This window comes from Ruditapes philippinarum, unplaced genomic scaffold (genome assembly GCF_026571515.1).
Source record: "Ruditapes philippinarum isolate M1 unplaced genomic scaffold, ASM2657151v2 ctg260_1_1_1_1, whole genome shotgun sequence".
Taxonomy (NCBI): domain Eukaryota; kingdom Metazoa; phylum Mollusca; class Bivalvia; order Venerida; family Veneridae; genus Ruditapes; species Ruditapes philippinarum.
The window spans coordinates 155,137-180,214 of NW_026861537.1; the positions used below are offsets into that span (position 1 = coordinate 155,137).

The window sequence follows — 25,078 nt, forward strand, 5'->3', positions numbered from 1 at the left end:
GGAATATGGGGGGTATAAAATTAAGGCATTTTCTGTAATCTTCAGTCTTGCAATAAATCTAACCCACTTAAAACCAGCAAATGAAAAAACTTAATAAATTATTCATATTCTGTGTTTATCTGGACAGATTCAGCAGAAATCCGCAGCTTTCCGGCAAAATGCGTGTCCTATGTGACTTATAAATTCCTTTTAAGGGATTAACTCGTGCTTAGGCCTTTTCTTTATTGCTTTTTGTACATTTCTTGGCTCGTCTCACTGTCCCTTGTGTCCATTTGGATCAGATATAATAGATTCAGTGACCTCATATTTTCTAGTAATATCATCAAGATCAAAAACTTGTCTTCAGTCTTACGAGTGACGTGTTCTGACCGAATGCCAATCAAAAGAATATTTGCATCTATGCAAGAGTTTCATCTTATCTTTTACGGAAAACTCGCTTTTTTTTTGGCTTCTTTTTCACAGAAATTTATTCAAGAAGTGGTATGATTTCTTCATTATATCTATATTATAGATGTTGCAATGTTTCTTAAATGTGTTTGTCATTTCATAACATCATTGCATTTATAGGCTTATGATTTTTAAGAAATATAACAACCTTTAAACAATTTTTTACTTCATTTACCTTCCTCTTCTAAATGTTTGCAATCTTTACTGCATTTAACCCAATGATTGGTTAAGCAAATGTAAATAAAGGCTTGCAGGGTTACAATCGAGCCAGGCCATTCCCCTCACATCTTCATCTAACAAACACTTACAAAATGCCAGAAAAATAAAATAAAGATGTCATTGGTAGAATTGGCGAAATGTTTAATAACAGCCATTATTGCTGGCATTATTACAGGATGTAAGGTTACAGGAATGTGATCTTCTGTCTACAGTCAGTTGTAAATATCAATCTCCATCTTAGCAAGAACAAAAGCTCAGTAATTAAGGTGACAATTTAATCAAGAGGCCGGCCACAAGCAGCTTGGCATTAAAGAGTACTCTGTGGTCACACTTCATGGGAAAATAACTGCCTTACATGACCTTCAGGGCAATCACAGTTTACCGAAAATGGTCAGGATTCCCCGCAGAATATAAATTATACAAATCATTTCTAGATTATTTGGCTTTGCTTCTTTGGCTAACAATTAAATATGGCTAGTAATTATAGAGCTTGGTCACTAATGTCTGATCCCTTGAGCCTGTCACCTGAATATACAATGACTTCTCCCTACAAGGGGTTGCATTTGGCTATAAGAGAATATTAAAGTGACAGAAGTGCAGATCACAATGTATTGTGGAAGGAAAAAAAAAACCTGAAGTTAATTTGATCACCTATAAGAACATTAGGCTGGAAAATGACGACAAAATTATGGCTACAATGCTGTTGTATCAATTAAAATGGTTTATTTGATAACGGGAGATGTCATTATTAGACACCAAAGGTTGACTCATACAGCCCCTAATGGACCGGAAAAAAATTCACTTAAAGAATCTCTCCTTCATCATTACCAACGTCATGTGAGTGGTTGTCACCAACTTGTTGGAATAAGGAGACATTTTCAGCCCCATTTTTTCTCATTACAAACCATAAAAGTTTCCCCAAAATTAGAACTTCTTTCTGACAACAATGTTTCTGTCAACAGAGAAACACTGCTTATGTCAAATGTAAAGCCCATTAGAATAAATGCAAAAATTATTCATAAATTCTATCTCTATTATTCTATTTAGAGTAAAGACTTATAGCACTTTCAATGGATACATGACGGGGATTTTTTTTTTTAATAATCTGTGGCTGAAAATGAAAATACATGTGATTAAATATAGTACACTTAGAAAGATATATACTAGAAAACATATTTATTGACTAACACTATAAAGACTGCAATATTCCATGGACTTAAAATAAGCATGTTGAAAATAAGCATGTTGAAATATACCAATATTTGGGAAAATTGCTGTGAGATGGACTTAGAAGAATTCTAATACTATATATACTTTTAACACTACAATATAATAATCACTTGTAATCATAGTCTGCAACCAATGCCATCCCAAGGAATTGCTAGAGTATTGCTAGGGGATAGCAGGGTAAATGCGTCAAATGAGTACTTTTTCTATGCTTCACTGTTAGGTCAACATAGCTGAGGATTTGAAGAGGATAATTTTAACTCACAGGTTGGGGCATGGGGGGCCAAAACCAGGAATTTTACTTGTTATCTATCCCCAAATATGACATAATATATAACAAGCACTGAGTTTGAAACTCCAAAAGTCAAAAATACCCACTGTTTCATGGAAGTAAGCGGCATCAGCTGCCTTTGATAGCAAGTGGTGCATCAATGATGCATCTGTTACGAACACCACCAGTTTTAACAGTCCTAAATTTCATGTATTATAAATGTACCTCACATTGTTATGGGTAAATAATCACAATATATAAAACCACAGACAAGGTTCCAACAATTTTCTCTTTTTTGTTCAAATTTTGATTATTTTCCGAGACTCATTCTGACACCATACAAATAGACAAATTCTATTTCAAAGGGATTCTCTCACACAATTATATCAATCTTCAGATGAAAAGTGTATGATAATTCAGAATTTCACACTTCCTTTCTTAACAGATGGTAAATTATCTACAACAGTGTACTAGACTTTGGGAAATTGCTTTTTCAACATTAATATTGTTCTATAGTACAATTGTATTTCGACTACCCTTAGTCATAACATCTAAATTTAAATAAATTCTTTTTTTTTTTCTTTTTTTTTGAAAATGAGCATTTACAATTTTAAACCAGCATGTATTCATTTTATAATGTGCAGCTTCTACCAGTTTCTTATTATTGCATGTATGTTTAGTTTGTTTGGTTTCATTACCTCGCCGACAAAAAAACAACAAGCATGTATGTCAATTTTAAGATGTTTAATAATTATTATCACCAGTCTGGACCATTCCAAAATTCAAAGGAGGGCAAGTCCATTGTAAAAATTTGGCAAGATAAAGGTTATATTGAAATTTGATTACAAGTCTAATAGATATAGCTTTAATTGAGTTACAATACTGTTGTGTCTTGTACTTCAAGCTCATTTAATTTTAAGACTGTAACTTATCTATAACTTATAAACTTTTTTGCTCAAGATTCCATACAGTAAGTCCATTTGAAAATTTTTGAGTGATAAACATGCTATATGTTACCTGGTGATTGCATAATTATAATAAATTATTTCATTAAATATCGATTGTATCAATTAAGCATTCGTTCCACATTTAATGTAATGCATTTGAAAGTTGATTAATTCCATATAATACTAAACATAGGGACAAGTGAAAACATCTCCTCCCTTCACCTTAATGCCCCAGCTCCAGTCAGTTTGGACACTATAATGTCAATCAAACAAGACAAAAAATCAATTTAACCCTTCAAACCATTGTATAAAAGAGCAATGAATTACACTGTATCAGATTAACTAGGCGAGAAAAAAGCCAAGAGTATCGAAATAAGCACGAATTGACAGTATGACGGACAGGATACTGTCCTGTTACACGATACAGTGACATCTTTGGTAAACAGACCTCTGTTATAAAGTCCTTGAATCTAAATACAAAGACGTTGAGATCTGTAAAGAATATATTGATTACACTTGACTCTATATGTAAATGTTTGCACTTGCGATTAATAAGAAAAATCATCAGGAAATCTGCCCTGGCATCAACTTAATGGACCGGCAAATTGTCGCAAAATACTTTTCTCTTGAGCTTATAAAAAAAGTTATTGTGTTACATTTATTTTGCCGTCCTTTTTATCTGAGTTCTCTAAATATCTCTAAAAACAAAAAGCAAGATTTAAATAGATCCATGCAGCTTTCAAGTTAAAGAGTACATATTTAAGTATCTTCATAAAAATGATAAGATAATTAGCTTAAAAATCCAACATAATTTTGTAAATTACCCGTGTACATTACTCTGAACTTCCTCACACTTGTCAGGTTTTCAACTTAGATGCCAAATTGACCATTATTCTCTTATATAAATGTTAAAAATAATGGACAATTATAGACAGAAAAGAATATCTGTATTAAAAATTTTGTAAAATTTCTGTGATGTTTAGGAAAAAAAACACTGAAGTAAGTTCTCTGAAATGTATATTTCATAGATCTATCAAAACAGTAAAAGCACTGACATAATAATTGAAGGGTTATCATTAATGGTAGAGATATGTCAATTAAATACGCATGTATTTACAGCCAGTTCTCTGACTGCCTAATGGCCATATCATGATAGTGATGATTTATGTCTGGAACCCGGCCTTTTATCTTCACTGTGCTTCTGGAACCCGGCCTTTTATCTTCACTGTGCTGTGATAGCAGACAGATAGGCCGGGGAAACAGCTCCCCGTAGCTTCTGTATATACAGCAGTTATACAGCAGTAATCTTGTATGTAATACAATGTGTCACTTAAAAGGTCTCGTGCACACGTGTAATCTCTCACTGTAATTAAATGTTAGATATGTTATAAGCCAGATACTTTGTACATACAATTTTGTAAACAAAACTCATCATTAAACCCTTTAAATCCCTTCAAACTATACCCATTCCTTTCCCATCTAACCTCCCTATATCCATACAATGACTCCTTCTTTTATTAATTGAACTTGTCGTGCCCAGATAAATGACTGGCTAGCTAGATAATATAAGGTCTTATTTTGAATTGGTGGCGGTGGCATTAGTGTTCACTTGGCAAATAACACTCAACACCTTCTGAGTAAAGCTCCCAATATTTGTGTTTGTTTTTCTGATATTAAGGCCTTTTGGACGCATTAATGGTCATACCTTGGCCAGGCTGATCCACCTAACCTATTTATCTGGATAACTAACTAGTATCGCCAATGTCTTTTTAAGTAACCAACTACAAGTCCCACTCTGACTTCTGACATATGACCATTACACTCAATGTCTGAGATCAATTGTCATGGATATATTACACCTGGTCCGAGGAGCCACCTCTGGATTACAAATCAGATGTTCTCACCATTGAGATCAGCTGGTGAACACAGTAAAGCTCCAAACAACCCCCATCCAACCCAATAAATAGAAAAAGCAGAATCCCTAAAAAACGCCCAAAACAGAAAAACTGAAAACATAGCAGGCTCGGTTTGATTGAGTTTGTTCATGGACGGTACTGGAAAGTGCAATTTAACGTCCATGCCCTCTAGAACTCAAGTAAGACTGGCTTTTGATTTGTTTTAAAGAACAGATTTACAATTTCTACTTGCTATCAGTGAAATCTGTGAACTGCAGGAATAGCAAGCTTTATGTTAATCTGATCTGGTTTTGATTTCAGGAAATCATTTATATTCATTTATATAATCTGCAAAATTTTGGCATTTTGAAAGGGGACAGAAAGATATCATATCTTAATATATGAACACTCTTCTGTATGATATAACTGAGCTAAATGCAGTGCAAAGCTGGCAAATAGAATCCCTAATACAGTCTAAATAATCATAAATACATGGATAAATTAACATTTATGTAATTTAATGTATTTTAATATATTACATGAGTGTCAATAAACACTTTTCCTCATCCGCCACACAATGAAGCAACAAAATGTTTCCATATCAAACTAAACCAAAAATTTACAAGTTGAAAGAAGTTCACTCATTAAAATGTTACAGACTGAGAACCAGTTAGAAGATACAAAAACTGAAAATCACAAAGACTTTCAAGTTTAATTTTCATACAAGGTCAAAAACATTTATTTCAAAGGTATAAATATTTAAACTCTATGGGCACTATAATTAATTTCAGTACTGAATAAGGTTTTAATATCTTAGAGGTTATAAAACTTGTAAATAATGTTATATTGCTGGGGATTCTGGTTTTACATTGGAAACAGAAAAAGACTACCTCATTAAAACTATTCTGGGTACTGAATTTGGTATAAATACACAATAAACATACTGTGCATTGGTATTTGATTAAGTTGTATTATGAGATCCAATTGTAGGTAACTATATATATATATTCCTAAGTATTAAAATGTTACACACTACATTACACTCTGAACGCTACAAAAAAACCATAATGAATATATTTATACATTTTTAACTCAATGATTTTTGCAACAACAAATGTATTTCTCTCTTAAAGTTCCTGCATCTACCTTGCAATAACTGAACAGTAAAATTTAATGAATTTGGTATTTAAGTCATGATGACCTTCACCTTTGACCTTATGACCCAAAATTCAATAGGGGTATTCTCGGTAATATTAATATTATCAAAACAATAAAGAGTAAAAGGGCTGTTGGTCAGATGACCCACTTAAGATTAAGCAGAATCTGTATTTTATGTTTTTGATATGCTGACCTTGACCTCTAAACAACTTATGGGTTTATTTAAATTACCATGGTCTACTCATGAAGGGGAACCAATCTTTGAAGTTTGAAGGATGCCTGTAAAATATTTTAGCAGCACTGAAAAGACTTTGTAACCTTGACCTTTCAGTAATAATATTTTATACAACAGAAATGTGGGCAAAACAAAATAACCATGTCTCCATAGAGACAAAGACATTACGAAAGCTTTTACCCAATCCAAAAAAAATTAAAACTGCCAACTTAGATTAAATTAGAAAGACCCATAACTCCTTCCAAATACTGGCAAGACAATTACATTTTTGTAATTTAATTACTTGCAGGCAATGACAAAATCAGCACAGGCCATTCCAGCTTCCGAAAATAAACCTACATAGCAGCTTGCATCAACGCTATTGTTGTAATTAGATTTTCAAAAAACCAGCAATTGCCAAATTGAGAAAGAAATTAGTTCCAAGCATCACTTATATATCTCAGGTCCTACTGTTTAATGATGTATCGTAAATCACAATGCAGGTAATTATTCAATTTGCCGGTAATTAAAGTCATTGCAAATCCTCATGGAGTGTGTTTTATTTAATTCCATTACCTACAAGCAGGGTAAAAAGGCAAAAAACCTTAGAGAGACCGAGGAAAAGTAGTTCCTAAATTAAGGATGAAATAAATCACAGGGTGTGGAATTAAAATCTACATACAAGGGAAATTTACGTGGGCTAAACTCAAAAATAAATTGTCTCCTATGTATGTATATTGTCTTCATAGCGGAACACCAGTGCTAATTCATACCTTTATGTTCTTTTTTTTTCTCTTCTTTATTTTTCTTGTCTTTTCTAGATGGGGTCCAATGCCACACCAAAGTTAATCTAATTTACTTAGTTGGTAAACAACCTTCCCTAGAATTTATCTATAAACTGTCTTTAATCCTTAAAGGTGACTTGACTTTTATTACTCCTTAAAGGTGACTTGACTTACACTCCTTAAGGTGACTTGACTTTTACTCCTTAAAGGTGACTTGACTTTTACTCCTTAAAGGTGACTTATGATGTTACCACTACTTCAATAGCCAGGCACAACATCCATGATGCTGGATATTTTTTATTTATGCACTTTAACCCTTCCCATGCTAAATTATCTTAAGACTTGTCCATCTTCAACTGGACAAAACCTTTTACAGTGAAAGTTGAGAAAACCGGACGGCTTTCGGACCGAGGGTTTTGTCCGGTTTTCTCAGCGGTCCGATATTGTCAATGTCCCCTTCAGCTGTTCAGGATCATATAAACCGAGCAATGACTTACAAAGGATGCTGAACGTATATTTGCATTTTCATGATTATGAGTAAGTATATTGCTAAATAAAGAAATGACAATATGTTTTAATTGTTTTTGTCCCATTATTGCATATAAATACAATAAAATTTTGGATTTAAACGAACAGCAGTTACCTCATAAAGATAAAGTCCGATTTCACCCTCATATGTTTATATTTGGGTAATGGATACTGATTTAACGAACATACATGTAGTTTACTTTGTTTGTTTATAATAATTCCCCAATTGTAATATTGCCTATACCATATTTGTCAGATAAAGATTTTGAAAGTAGGTCTCGGCAAAGTTTCACTGTTTTTAATTAATTTGAATTTGTCACTTATAGACAGCTCTCGTCAACTGATTTTAACTTATCAATTCCTCGTGCATTTTGGCATTTATATAAAACGGTAACATCAATACCTTAAAATAAATCAAACTGTGAAATGAGACATAATTAACAAATCAGACAATCATTGTTCCGTTACCGCTCTGTAAACGTATAAGACACAACCAATTGATAAGTACACAAGGTTATTCACACCTTCGTCGTCCGGTATTGTCAGGGTAATTGTCTATATAATTGACATTGTAGTCCCCTTTCAACCGTCCGATATTTGGTTTTTACAGATTCCGGTATTGTCAATGTTTAATACAATAGTTTAAAGAAGGGAAAATTTGGGACTGAATTATTTATCCGGTATTTAGAGAGTTCCGATTTTCTCAGCGTCCGGTTTTCTCAAATTTCACTGTATAATTTTTTTGGAAACAGTGCAGACCATGATCAGATAGCATTGATGTGCCGGTATGAGTAGATAAAGTTGCCACCAGCAGTAACCTCTAAAATAGCAACCAACATATATTTATATTCTGCTCAGTGCAGTGCCATTATACAAATTTTGTGGTGAAAGTAATAATATTAATAATTTAAAGTACCCCAGTTAGGTTTGAAACAACGAATGAACTCATAATTTTAGCTTTATACATACTAGCTGAAGTACATTTATTTAGAAGCCGAGTGACTTAAGACATTTATCTTGCATAATTACTTTAAGAAGTCATTTATAATAAAGAATTTTAAGCAAACAAAAAACAACAACATTATGTTGCAACAGCAATATCAACTTATTTGCATCCTAAGGCTTATCAGTAGAATTATCTAAGGTGACCAGTGGCTTCAAAGATGTAAGAAAACTGTAATAGACTGTAATCTAGCAAGAGCATGCCCTAACATTAATGTTTAAATGGTATTGCCTTTGATAAACAATAATAAAACACAATTAAATTAAAGAGCAGTTGATTACAAAAGCAAACTGATGCCAAAATGTTTTGTTTGTTGGACTGCCAGAGAACGTTAATGTTGTATGCCACAAGTTAAAAACGTTTTTTTTCATGGACATTTTTATAATTTTTGTTAAAGATATCTCGTTCACATGAAATTTTACAGTAGCCAAAAAACGTGATAGATCCTACAATTAGCATAGATCATTTTTGCTTTATTTCTGTACACATTAAATGTTTGATACAAAGTCTTCTTTATGACCAATAAAACTAGAAGTTGACAAAATGTAAGCTAATGTTCGCATCTCTCCATTATATAAGTTACTGTTTTAAGCATGTTTGACAAATGTTTTAAGCATGTTTGACAAATGACGTACACACAATTAGTAATCGTGGTACAAGACGGTGACATGGATGTATCTGGTGATGCAGTAAATAAGCATGTTAACCATTAACCTCCCGGTATTAAACCTGATTAGCCTTTCCCACTAATCCAGATCTGAGCCAAACCAGGTTGAACTCCTGTGCAGTCTGACCAAGCTCTATATTGGTGATAGCTCAGATTTTTTTGTCTTTTTGAAATTATTAGTACTCAGGTTAACAGCTTGACAGCCTGCACAGGAACGATGCGGTTGCTGAACTGTGCTCTGGTAAATTCAATGTGGCATACTGTCATGATCCACAGTAAAAACTACCAACACCATTATGTTTTTGAAATTGAAATCCTTTAAACTTTGAATTAACAGCTCCAAATTTAAAGTAATCGCAAATCTGGAACGAAAATTCAAAAGGTTATATCAGTTAAAGAGTTGAGAGGTTAAAACCGATTTCCCAGGGCATACAGGGTTTTTATCCCACAGCAACCATGCATTAGTTTTAATCGTTATGGTCAAAATGTATTGTGCCATCACCAACGGTTACAGTAATAAATCACAATCATCTAACATGCATCCACGTCAATTAGACCAATTAAAGCAGATATTCCAGGGTAAATGGGGTGTTTACCATTTAACTTCCTGGATCGTGCAGACAAAGACATCATCATCGCCACTACATCATCTTCACCTTGTATTCTACAGTGACGACACTTTTCAAATTTATCAAACGCCCAATCTGTTTCCATATCGTTTCTTCAGTTCAAACTAAATCACATTTGTGTATAAGGATTTACATAAAATTATATGGTAAAATGAAGGGAAGACTGTGGGGTGGTATTGTTGTAACTGTTCGGATGACGTATGGGGAATACTGGACGAAATTGTAGGGCAGATTGTGATTGTTTATTTAATGTTCACGAGCCCTGTAATCTTGTCAGAAATACCATCAATTAAATCATATGAATGAGATGCTATGCTTAATATTTCATTTGTAATCGCATAGGCCCTTGAAAGCAATTTTTTATCAGAAAAATAAATTCATTTCAAAATGTCGTCATGCTGAATTCGCAAAAAAAAAAATTCTCGACAATTTTCTCAGACTACGATCTGAATTTCTCATCATTTGTGCTGATGTGTATTTTTTGTTTACATGATTTTACAAATCATAATTAGTTTAAAAAATTCAATCTTTAATTCACCAATGAATGATTTAAGATATTAATAGTATAGTTAGCAAAACTGAGTTTAAGGATTTTTTAAGTATTCATGAGAAATAAAAATATTACAACAAAATTTCAGAGCAGAATTATTGTCATAGCCTGTGCATGGTCACCAGATATTCTAAGTTATAAAAAAAAGTACCAAAATTCATATGTACATCAGATTACTTATTCAAAATTTCATGTACTTTACCAAAATTCATATGAACCTCAGATAATACTTTACCAAATTTTTTATGTACATCAGAATACAATGCACTTGACTGTACATATAGTAACATTCATACTGTACATTAGATAACTAAGATTCATTTAAGATGTTAGCACATATTGGCAACAATAATAAATTGACATTAGTTTATATAGCCTGGCATTTGCTTGCACATCAATTTATTAACTTATCAGACAATGACATAATTTAACTCATAGACAATTTTAGTATATACTTATGCTGACATCCCTGTCACTTGAAATGGACTGTTCTTATTTAAAAGAAGGGCAAATTCATTATACAAACACAACAAAGAAAGGACAGGAAAAAGTGGTTAATTTACATGTACAATTAATTATCCCCAACCCCCTTTTATTCTGTATTATGGGGTACAACTGAACAGGGGAGTAAATTTGTATAAAAATCTCTGCTGTAAGAGTAAACAAAATCTAGAAACATTATTATAACAAATACTTTTTTTTCTGAGAACTAAATACGATATTTCTGTCATTTAATTATTTCTACAAGCCACAACTATTAGGAAAAAACTATCATTTTACAATAGAGAGGTGAAATGGTAAACCAAATTCCAATTCCAGCAGGCCTTCAGAGAACGATATTGGTATTACCTAGTCTATTGAATGCTTTATTGACTTCTTGATTTGGAAAATCAATGTCATGTCCCGGAAATGGTCTTGTAAGTGCTTACAAGTGGTGGTTAACTAAGCAAAATGTCAACAAAACACATCATTTTCTATAGAGGCTTATAAATCTTGTCATCTACAAGTATATACACAAACAATACAATATCTGACAATACATGATTATTAAGTATGGTTGATGAAAAGATTTGTTTTTTCTTTTGTCATTCATTCTGATTTCTTTCATTTTTTCTGAGATGTTTTCTATTTGGTATACATTGTATTCATTAGGCTGCCAATGGTTTTAAACTTCAAACTTCCAATTGTATAAACATTAAACAATCTGCTCTTGGTATAATAATTAACAGATTTTGTTGGAATATATTAATGGTATAAAAATTTAACTGGCTGTCAAACTGTAAAATTTAATAACCTGCCTATGGTATAAATTATACCAGACTGCCAATGGAGTAAAATTTTATAGATTGCAAATAAATATTTAAGAGACTTGCAATGGTATAAAATTTGACAAACTGCCAATGATTTAATATCTGATGGGCAGCAGTCAATAAAATAGAATTTTGCAGGCAGTAAATATTTCAGTAATATTTAGTCATGAATATAAATTAAGTCTATGACCTTTCAAATTAATTCAATACATTTCTATTTATTCCAACCGCCTCCTTCAAATTTGTTCAAATCTTATCAAAGACAATTTAGATTCAGAATTACTTCCGGGACCTACAATACTTCAATATTCTTACTGAAAGGAAAGAAAAAAATCTGATTAAAATCCTCTTAAATCTTTTTATTCAACACAAAGAGTAATCACCGTATGTCAAATGAGTAAAATAATGTCTTGTTTAAAGCAACAAATGATTTCTGAGAGTTTTGTCATCCAATACCGCCATCACTTGTAAGAACCCGTCGTAATCCATCTGAACGAGATCGAGGGATTTCAAGCATGTCAACGTAGATTTATCAAACAGTGAAAGTGTGTCACTGTCAAATACTCGGGCTCTGTCTGCATTTTCTATACTTCATTTAAATACATCAGCATGTCAATGCGGGTAATTGCGCTCTCCCCCCCCCCCCCCCACTTTAACAACCATTAACACTGCAAATCCACAGGCTTCAAGCTACTAGCTTTTTTTGCTGTTTTCAATTTAATACATATATTTTCATATTTCAATATGGTAAATACAATTTTTTTTTTAAATATTGAAATTTTCAATATGGTAAATACAATTTTTTTTTAAATATTGAAATTAAAATTAAAAAAACAATGACTGCGTTTGTTGAATAATTACAATACTGAAACATGGTTAAACTTGTTTCTGACTTCTTTCTGTCACCTAAAATATCATAAAATGTGGTCAGTGACATAACTATTAATGATTATGTACTCTAAACTTCACTTTTCTAAAACAATTTGACAAAGAAAACTTCACAAAAGTGAGGACTTTTTTCTCCAAAAATATCGGAAAACTGAAAGTGGACACTATTACTGTCTCATCAATAAAAATTGCGGAACATATAAGCTTCCAGGGGGAGAAGCCATTGGAAGTAACAGTTAATGGAATTCCTCGATTTACATACATTCAATCTGCACTAAACAACCTTTATGACATTATGATAGACAAACTCATATGATGATCCCTTTCAATGAAATTACTGCCCATTTTCTATACCACAGCTAAGTGATGTCTCCAGTATAAGTGGAAAATCAAAGAGCTTAATGAAATCTAACAAATGTGGTCTTCCAACCGAATAGAGCGTTTTAGTCCAATTTGTCCACCCAATAACTTCTGATTTATTTTTACTATTAGAAATAATATCTACGCAATAACTCTTTTTTTGTATAAGAAATAATATCTACATTATGAATAATTTGTGTCTAAAGTATGATGGTAGATATTATCTGTGGTAATTTTTGGTTGCAAGTTTCCTACTTATTTATAAAAATACCATTTGGGTATTAAATAACCCCTGACTCCTATCCAATCTAACCCCCCCCCCCCACCCCAACACCCAAAGGACAAAAAATTCTTAACTTAAATTGAGCCATGTCACAACAGCAAACAGCATGGATCCTGATCAGACTGCGCGGATGCGCAGGCTGGTCTGGATCCATGCTGATCGCAAACGCACTATGTTTTGTCGTGACGCAGTTCAATTGTTTACAAACCTGGCACACATGGGGATAAAAGGTTTGTCATTACTCAGGGCTTGAATATAAAATTCCCATATTATAGTATATAACCACTACACTGAAAAATGCTTTTACATAATTTATAAAAAATAGAACTAAAATATCAGACATGCATTCAGATTTCCATTCACCAACAGAAACACACAAGGATTTTAAAAATAAATTCTGTTAAAGCTTTTAATGAATCTGACAAAATGCCATAGTAAATTCAAATTAGTTTGAATGTATAACAAAAGAACATTGACAACTGTTTCTTGTTTTGAAGAATGTAAAGAATTCTGTTAACTTGACAGCATGAAAACCATCGGACATGCTGACATGATAGTTTTACCTTAAAACCCAACTGATAAGCATAAACAATGTACTGTATCACATTGGATTCCCTTATGTAGTATGTTTTTATTTTATTTTTACAAGAGGAGGAATCATTTATGACTAACCGTTTATTACAAACTACAAAATAATTAAGCATTTTATTGATGTAAATAAAGCATGTTTAAATGATGATCAGGATACAAATTGAGATTTTATTATCTTTCTTAATGCTCCTACATGGCACATAATTGGACAACAACATTGATTTACCTAATAAAGCGAACAAAAATCATTTCTCGAAATTCCCTGTGACAGCATTCAAACCATAAAACAAACTATATGAACGAGAAACAAAATGCAATCAAACGACATCAACCAAGCCTTTAATTTGCCAACAATTTCATTTTTTAATTATTTCATACTCCGTGTTTTGCGGTAACTATATCAAATTTGGTTATTACTTCCTCTTAAAGCATCCTGAGTTAATAATCATGTTCAAAGCTATGCAAAAAGACATTTAAGTCAATTTTCCAATTTACATTCAGTTAAATAATGTTACAAATTTGATAAGATGTTCGTCATCCAATGCAAAAAAAAAAGATATCTCATTCTGATACTGGAATCCCTACAACCCTAAATGGACTGTTCCATATATATAAAATAGGAAAAAATTCACAGTCAAAAATACTTAAACTGGGGTAGCCTACAGTAGGCAGTCTGGTTAATGCAGCCATCAACCAAAGGATTAAACTCATAACCTGCTGGAATCCTTAAATGCGTGTGTCCTGCTTACATTTTTGGAACAGTCTTTTATTAAATTGTTGATAACAAGATGAAAATATGATATTGGTCACCTTACAGTATAAAAGCAGTATAAAGCCAGCATGGTCAAACAACATGGAAGCTGACAAAGAATAATCACTTTTGGTAAAACACCTTGCCATTAATGATAAAAAAAAAAATCTAAAAAGATGTATAATTTTTTTTTCCGTCTTTAAACTAAATCATTTAATTTGAGCAGCTAACAAAATAAACAATATCAACCAGCATTATGATTATTACCAGTATTACAATGACAACTGCTGTCAGGCTATAACAAACATCTGTAAACAACTATGTTTCTTGTGTTTTTATATCGGTGCGATTCAATCAAATACGCAAACGCAACAACTTCCAATCGTCTTACAATGTCATCTAATAAGACTTACAGCAGCTCATGGCTGCCACCAATGTAAAGCTGATTATCATACAAATATTGAATTTTTATATTGATCGATCATACGAAAATCAACAACATCATAATCATGAAAAGAAACAGATCTCCGAATTTCATACACTAGATTCAACTAGATAAATTGAACAAAACTGTGCAGAAATTTCACTGTCACTCGAGATAGATAAAATACAATTCCCGAACAAGTTTACTCCGGCAATTGCTGTGGAATGGGATTTTTTTTCTGGCTCGGTGGGAATTTATTTAAAATGTGCGTTGCTAACTTGTTTGATTAAAATCGGATAACGCTGACAACTTTATGTGCAAATGAAATTAAACAATCGCAGAATCATCACAGTTAGCAATTTCTTTCACAGATTACAGTTTTAAAATATATCAATCTTATAAAAGGGAGGTGATTAAAGTGTCATAACTGATTTATTAGCTGAGTTTTTTTTCCCTAATAAATTCTGTAAGTAACTGTCAATCATAAAGTAATTTTTCCTAAGCCAGTCAGCATTATTCATAAAACTGGAAACTCTTAATGTCTTGAATATCATTCTCATGTACAAAAAAATATAGCACTCAAATTATTATACTATATTAACACTTGTGTAAAAGTGTAAAATCAAAATATAACATTGTGTGCAGCTTAATTGATTGGCAGTATTTATTTTCACTATATAAATATTTTTCGGAATCACAAATTAAATAAGTTCACCTAAAACTGCAAAAAAAAGAAAAAATCTTCTTTTTGACAAGCACTGCATATCCAAATATGGATGCTATATACGTAACCATATACAAAGATCAACCAAAATACAACAGGACCTTTGGAGCAGAAAAAAACCCTACAAAAGTCATGAATATAGGTGCAACTATAAACAATAAATCAGTCATTCTAAAAAAAAAAAAAAATAACAGGCCAATTTAAAAACAAATATTTTTCTACCACGTTCTTTAAAACAAAAAACAATGAGATTTTTTTCCACACCACTCTATATATATATCAAAATACAGAGTATACATGTGTTAGAAAGTGTCTATTGTTCTATAATCACAATGTTCATTATTACAACACGCAATACAATCATTGCCGTTTCAATATATATCTTTTTACACATCCGTATCGGTCATCTATCAGAACCTGATATAAATGTGTCTAGATTTGGTTAAAGGCTATCATTTAAGGCGGATAATTAACATAAGAATACAAGTTAATTGTAGCGCCATCATTGTTCATTGTGGAAACAATTCATCTCTGTTACATTTTACGTTACATTTTACACTATGATCGGGCATTTTGTCAATATTTCTTTAACTCTTTGATTAACCCTAATGAAAGGTTTACACTTCCACGTCTCGAAAAAAGTGTTTCGAAGGAAAACGGATGTGAAATTGTGACAGTAAATCACACCGTGAAATGTTTAGATTATTTTCCGAGAAAACTATATTAAGGCCGCGGAAAAAAAAGGTTCCCGTTTTCCCGTATTGTACTATAGAACTGTAATGAAAGTTTCAGGCAAAACTGTCACGCTTCCCTTTTAAATGAATACAAAATCTACTTAAATAGACGGAATTTTTCTTTTTTAATACATTAGATTTGATAAAATTGTGAATTTATTTTTGCACTCAGACATTTCAATCAAATAAGCATAGTTCATTCTAGCAGTTCCAGAAAGAGACACAGTGTCTATTAATATCCTTACTTACATAATGCTTATTTTATGTAAACTTCCTCTGCTAAAATTGCAGTTTTTTATTATTTATATATTAATGGATTAATTTTGTTTAAACATAATTATCTTTTTTAACCCAAATGTGATAATTTATTTTCTGCTTTAAGCTAATCACAATCTATTTGAAAAACTTAAAGAGTTTGATTCCTGATACTAAACAGTGTATGAGAATACATGGTTATAACTTGGGTAGTGCTTGAACCTACAATCCGTGAGGTGAGAGGCATACTTATTTAACCATTATCTTTTAGAGATTGCAAAACCAATATGCATACCACTTGGCATATAATCTGGTATGCAAAAAATAAAGCAACCAACAGCATACAATCTGGTCCGAATGCTTGCAAAAAGTAAAGTACTATCTCGTTTAAGGTTTAAAATGTTAAATTATTGAAAAGAACAAGTTTACTAGTATAAAACCCTTAATTCTGTTTATGTTTTATATATTTTCAGTACGATATGGATTCTGGCACCACCTCCCGCAGTACAACAGGGCAGCTTTTGACGAGGGCTACACACGACTTAATGATGTTTGCAAAAGTAAGTAAAATAGACCTAGATATAAATATGACAGAGGCAATGTCTCAACCATCAAATGATTATAATTAACTTCTTAAAAATGTTACTTGACAAATTTCATAAAGAACACAATTAAGAGGGAGATAGCTATTTTTTTTACTGTGAAAAAAGCAAAGCTGATTTTGCTCATACATGAAAATCATAGATGGCATCAAAAAAAACAAAAACTATCTGATTGTAACAGAAAACATAAAAATGCCTTGACAGAATCAAATTTCTTTCTATACAATGTCTTAATATAAATAAAACATGATTTTTCTAGTCTTACTCCGATTTTCTTTTTCATTTTCAAAATATTGAAATAATTATAAAGAACATAACATTAACAAAAGAGTCCATGGTAAAAACATTGATGTATAATTCCCACAAAACCTGATGATTTCATTAAAACAAAAAAAATCTAAAATTTTACAGCTGAATTAGAAAAAAAAATCCCTGCAGTCACATTTTAAGGGCAGCCATTTTCCTGTGGAGTATTGACAAAAAAAACCCTGTCAGTTCCCTTATCACTCACAGTGACTCAGTATTTAGCCCCTGGTGTAGAGACATTACTATGGAATCCTGGGAACAATTACCCATAATTCAATTGTCAACAGAGTCATTAAGAAGATTATAATTGTTTTATCAAGCTCCTGGAATGTTGTCCCTAATCATTGTTGAAATCTATTGTTTCTTCCACATAGTTGAAAATAATGGGTGTTCAATAGAGCAGTTTAACAGGGGCATAGAGTAATCTACAAATCTATCATGGCAAAAAACACCCATTAAGGAGCATGCATTATTATAAATTACAGCATACGCTGATTGATGTGTGCAGTATGGAAACTGTTTCTGATTCAACTGTAAACTGCACAATATAAATCTTCTCAAATATGTTTCACTGGCTTTAAGCGTATTGATGAGATGGGGGGAAAATTACAATAATGAGAGAGGGGAAATGTCAAACTGTAACCACATAGAATGAAATACTCATCTAAAATCAAAACTCCAAAGATTATGACTTATAAATTTATTTTTAATTTATTAAGGGTCTGAATTTATTAAGGGTCTGTAATCAATCTACATACAGTGTAGGTTAAATTTTAACTTCAAAAAGGGGTTGAACCTACTCCAAAAGATTTTGACCAAAAACTCCAAGGGATTTTGCCTACAAACCACCAGAAGTTTCACATACAAATTCCAAGAGTTTTGACCTACAAAACTGAAACGTTTTCTTCAAAAGGTTTTTACCTACAAACTCTTAACATAGAAAAAGTTTTTATTTTCTGAGACTTCAAGGGTTTAGTGACATTGGCACTCACTCTATTGACAAGACTTTTCCTATTACAGTTTTGTTTGACATCATACATTGACATGATATTTATCTATGTGTACTTTCCTGCAAAAGATGGCGCTATACTCTTAAGCCATGAACGCAATTTGATTATTATCTGTATAATGCCAAGTTAAGTCTATTTAATGAGTACATTTACAGATGAGCACTTCTTTATGAGTCATGTACATAAATCTTCCATTAAACAACAGAAACAATCAAACACTGGCTACATCATGACTAGAATAAAAAAAAATTTACAACACCTATCGTGATGGAATATATTTTCGAGAATTGAAATTTTGTTCGTGTAAGTCCGAGAGTGAAAATCTGTGTACAGGGAAAATCTTAATCACGAGGACAAGGGAGAAGGGATGTACGCGATTGTAATTACCTTTGAAATGTAATTAGATCAACAATAAAATGACAGTAAACCAAGGTTTACACAATCTATACAAGATAGACATGCAAACCACGGCTATAGATGAAATGTTTCACCTTGATTTAATTACGACAGACATGCAGTCAAAAATTGAGACACGAAATTATACGTAGATCACAGATATTAATGCCATTACAAGAAAAGTATTTCCACGATATAGATCGTGATATTAAAGACAAATAAAAGAAATATCGCGAAAATAATTTCAATTGACATGAAAGTCTTTGTAAAATGCATAAGTTGTTTGCATGTCCTATTGAAAATGTTCATTAAAAAGCTGTTTTCACGCAAGCTGTCAATATACATGTAAATGTATATTCTGACCATGTTTCTTTAAAGTAAATTGCTATTTATTGGCAATATGTACCATTAAGTTTCGTATTTCTTGATGAGAAAACGAACATAAAACCTCATACAAAATACATACTTAATACACCCATGCACATTATTCAGCATACTTCTAATCCCTTAATAGGCAGAAAAACAATCTTACCAGCGGGGCAAAAAGTCAACATAATTTAGCGAACTCTTAATCTCTTAATAGGCGGAAAAATATCTTTTCGGTCTCGTGACATTTAGATACACTAAGATGGATTTGATACGGGATATATATAATGTTAACCTGAACAGCCTCATCATACCAATTACAATAAATAAAATATAAGTCGCTACGGTTTAATCGAACCTTTTAATTCCTATCTAACGGAGTTAAGCCAAATGGCAGCATTTGCGGTCTTGCCTTATTTGAGAACTGCAGCGAATTAATCTAGTCTTCAAGATGCCGAATGCATATAAATGAACTCATTAATAACAAAGTACGTCTTCATTAACAAAAAACAATATTTCATCTAATCAGACGTGTGAATAATTGATAAAGGAACGTGGATTATTACTGATCACATGTCAGTAATTTCAGGGTAAAAAACAAATCTTAAAAATGGTTAAGCTATTACCCCTGTAATTCACATGACATTTACATTTTGAGAGGTTAAAAAACAAAAAGAATAATTAGAGATCGCCTTGCGTACAAGAAAATTTAACTGGAATAATTCATAATTACACGATGGTGGGTCTCTATTTTCGAAAACGTATATAATGTTAACTATGGAGAAGATGATTTTGACCAAGCCATATGAGAATATTTGGGTTTTCATTGTTGTTTTTTGAATGATTTAATCTATGTATCAAAAAGCCCCAATTATACAATCCTACTTATATAAAATTCAACAAACATATTACACTTTAAACTTGCAAATACAGTGTATAAATTTATTATGAACATTCAAAATTAAATTTCATTTTTCAAAAAATGAAGATGTAAAATATATCAATTATAGGTCATCATAAGGGGTCATCTGATTGGACAAGGATACAAGGATGGACCATCCCCTTACAGGATGCTTTGTATTTCTTAAGTTAGGGTCAAAAATAAATAGTAGGAAACAAAAACTCTTCATAGTTTCTTGAAAATGTTCTCAAAAATACAATAATAGTAATACAAAATATATAATTCTTTATTAAGATGTCTATGACTTTATGGACAATGAATTTATTATTTATCATAAATTAAATTAAAGTTTAAAAAAATTATGTTTTGTTCTCTATAAAAGTTATGTCTATGTCTTTATTGTCTAGTCTACAAAATTTTTCCTGATTTTTTTTTCTTTTTTGCTCTTTCAATTCACAAATTCAATGTCTAGCCACACACTGGCAAGTAACAAAAGTTATTGACAACACACAAAATATATTATCTTTGAAATTGAATTAGTTTAGCACTTTAAGAATTACCTTTCCAAGTTTGCTTACTGATTGCTTATGAGTGTCAAACTAACAATAACTACACTTTTCAATTTATTTTATGCCAAGGAAATACCGGCAGTTTAAGGCAATTCTTAACTCTTAGCCTGCTGGCAGAAAATGAATATATCTACCCATACAACCATTGCAGACTTAAAGATCAACTAGCCTATCAGGGCTGTCTGATCATGGTCTGCACTGTTCTCTAATCAGTCAGTAAATATTTTGAAAATTTCCCTCTGAATGACGAATGGTTTTGTCCAGACAGAAAGGTTTTGTCCAGACAGAAAGATGGACAAGTCTATTTAAGATATTTAGCATGGCATTTAAAAAAAAAAAATTACAAAATGTCTTCTGATTAAATAAATTGATGATGTGTCTCTTGAGTAGAAATACTATAGTAACAATGTTTAGACATTGTGTTTTGGCCTTTACAATCATATTATTGTTTTCTGAGGGCAGTTGCGTCCAAGTGGTTTTAAGGAAATTCCAGGTTACAATCAGATTGGTTCCTTTAGCTGGATTAGTCGCTAATAACCGTTACCCCATCTAAATTGACTTATTACTCCCATATTTCAATCTGGACATAACAATTCATCAGCAAAAATTTTTAAAATATGTTCTAACTAAATAGCTTACAGTGCAAACAATGATCGGACTGCACAAATAGGCTGACTGATCATGGGCTCCACTGGTCGCATGGGTAGCTACTGGCAAAACTAACCAGTGTGTCAAAAGAATACGTACACAAACATGCACAAACCGCCATAATACTACTATACAATATAAAGTACAACTTAATCAGAAGCAAAACCATAAAAACATACGTTTTAACTCACTGTGCATTTTAAAAGCTGCTTATAGTGATCAATATACCATTTGTATCTAAAGATAAAATTTGTTACTAGCCTTGACGCCAAGAGATTAAGCAATATTGTGTCTTCTAACATTTACACTTCCCAATTATGGAAAGGAACAAGACTTATGATCAAATTGAAAAAAATTTAAGTGCATTTTTAACCGAGGGCAAGATAGGGTGAAACCCCTATAATTAATATATCAATACAAAAACAGTGTGAGATTTCCCTGGAGACATGAATTATTAAGATTTTATATCTAGGTGAATCATTTTCAGCCAGTTTTATCTTTCATCAGGCAAACTTGAAATTAGAAAAAAAAAACTTTCTGTTGACTCAGAGCAAAAATAGTGTAAGTGTTAAGAATAGAAGCTAAGAATAGAAGCTGATGAGGAAATACTTGAGCTGTTGTGACAAAATGTTACCCCATTACCTGCTGAATTTACATAATTGCTCTTAATTTGGAACAGTCAACTTGTAATTTATGGGATTTACATACTTTAAATTAAGTTACCATCAGAAAAGAGTCTGATCTGTTAGTGCAGAAATACAGGTTGGCTTGGCACTACATAGGTGACATAGGCAAAGCCGATAATGCTGCTACCTAATTAAAAAGTTAATTTATTGAGTTATAACATCATCACTCTGTTTCAAACCTTTGAAGTCTAAAAGCAATTAAGACTGTAACTGTTAGGTACTTGGTATAACCATATTAACTAATTGTTCACTTTTAACCTAGAAGAATTATCTGTACAATCAATATCCACTAATAAGTTATGACTTACTTTTATTTACATACATAAAAAAAGATTTGAAAGGGGAATAATTCAGTTATGCTAGAGTTATGTGTCTTGGACAGAACCCAATCACTATGACCAGCAAGACATATGTATCAGGTTCACATTCACCAATGAAATTTTATTTCAAGTTAAAATCTAGATCATGTTCACAAAATGCTCAAATATTTACACCTTCTTGCCAAAAGTTTTTCAATGTTTACTCATTTCTCCATGATTAAAAAAAACAACAACAAGAAAGGAAAAAAACAACAAGACAAGGAAATGCTAACTTGCTGAAGAAATACAACATTCATGTCCCTGAAATGATCCCCACTGTTTCAGCTTAGCTAGACAGAACAATGAATAGTAAATTATTAACAGCCTCCTGGGAACATGCAAGAAAATAAAATCATTAAATCCTTGAGATCTTTTACAATGTCTGAGAGTTGTTTAAGTTTCGAAACACTAGTTGCCATAACGATTCAGCTGTACTTTCAGTTTAGAGCTACATACAATGTTACCAACCAGTTTGATACCATAATCTTTGTTAACCCTTTAATACCAAGATAAAATATCTTAAATGAACATTTCCATCTTTCAATATGGACAATTCTATTCTCATGAGGAAAATTTCGTAAATACTAACTCAAAATACCTAACAGTGCAGACTATGACCAGATGGCACCGATGTGCTGGCTCAGATCTTGGTCTGCACTGGTCGCGACGGTAAACTATGTTGCCACCACCAAGCTAAGGTTAATAAGTCCTCCCTTACAATCACAAATATTCAAGACAATGCAAAGTGTGCTACTTAATATCAGCTGAATAAAGGAAAACAGAAATATTTGTAGCTTGTGAAGAACACTTGAGTCGATGTTTTAACCTTAGAGAAAAATATCATAAAACATAATTGAAGCCTTGATTTTACGACTCGCAACAAGACTGAAACTTACGCTTCATCAACCAGTGTAATCAGTACACATTTATGACGAGCTGAATTATGACAGGATAAGCCCACTGTCGTAAAAAATACACATGATCAGGCCATGATTGAAGAATTTCTAAAAACAGAACACGGAAAAACTTTTAGGAATTATATTGTCGCGAACATACTTTTTAAGTTTCATGTTGGGAAAATCTCCATTGTCGTCAATTTAAAATCATTTTGGCATATGAAAGTATGTTTAATTGACAAGCAAGCTTCTTGGTAGCTTAAACAGAAAAACATTGGTTAGAATGCGAGTGAAATAATTTAAACTTAATTCAATAACATAGAAAATACAGATTTTATGCTGGAACTTCAATTTGTTATAATGTAGCACGATTGCCTCCGTCTGACACATAGCGTCCCCACAATACCTCGCTAACACGCTTATCATAATTACCAATCCACGCCAAATACCTACGTCTGTTACCCATTAAGTTTAATGTGTATACATAACTATGTATTATGTAACAGAGTAAACAAACAGACCGATGCAAGTTTTTCTTTTTTTTCATTTCTTGTCTTAATTGTTTTTAACCGAGCATTAAACATGTCAATTTCGTTCATTGCTTACCCTTAAGTGAAACAAATTTTTATCTTCAACATTTAAATCAGACATTTAGAAAAATTAAAGAATAATTATGTCAAATTTTGTCTTTGAATGTTTTAGTGGAATAAAAGCTAGGTATCTCGGTTCACAAAGAAAAAAAACTTGAAGGTATCTTGATAACTTAAAGTATTTATTACAATTCATAACATCAATGATGGAAACTAAACTAGTCTTTCTGAATAATTAAGCAGTACGTGTTCTTAAAAGCTGAATAGGTACATAAGATTACACATTCTTAATTATTAACAAGGCGATGATCTCTTTTGTAAGGTTGCAATGACTTTTCATCTGATCAACATTTTTCATGATGTTCATATCTTCGCAGATTCAAAATTCATATTACAAAGTTAAATTCACTTAGAAAACGTTATATGGTCTCAAACATTGATCGGCTCTTAAGATTCAGATTTAATACGCCATTTAAACATGAACTACCTTTTGAGGTTTATATTCTTATGTTTCATAATAGTTGCGGGTGTATGTGCGTTAACAAACAACAATTCCATATCATTCCAAATGATAAACAATATAGACTCAATTAGAACGAGTCTGCTTTCCCTATCATTATTGCATCACACTGCATCCCTTTTTCAATTAAATTACTCTAAAACAGTACTAAGTAAATAGTAATTAAGGTGTAAATACTTCTGCTTTATACAATTGTTCTTTTCTCAATGACAAATTACTAGCATTCACAGGAACAAAAAGGCAACACACGAGGACTGCAATTTCACGAATAACTTAATACACATTTTCCCAGCTGCCAACATTTTCTATATAGACAATTTCTATATGATTGATGCATCCATTTTCCTAATACACTCAGAACCACTGCAG

General features: G+C 32.0%; 2 protein-coding genes across 2 annotated transcripts in view; one reads left to right on the forward strand and one right to left on the reverse strand.

Moving 5' to 3' along the window:
• LOC132715979 (cysteine--tRNA ligase, cytoplasmic-like) overlaps window positions 1-25,078 on the reverse strand; it is a 119,464-nt gene that overhangs the window by 49,451 nt on the left and 44,935 nt on the right. The window lies entirely within an intron of this gene.
• LOC132715980 (uncharacterized) overlaps window positions 1-25,078 on the forward strand; it is a 79,896-nt gene that overhangs the window by 24,635 nt on the left and 30,183 nt on the right. The window contains exon 2 of the mRNA XM_060699098.1: window positions 17,334-17,420. Coding sequence (XP_060555081.1) covers window positions 17,334-17,420 — 87 coding nt within the window. The remainder of the gene's footprint in view (window positions 1-17,333; window positions 17,421-25,078) is intronic.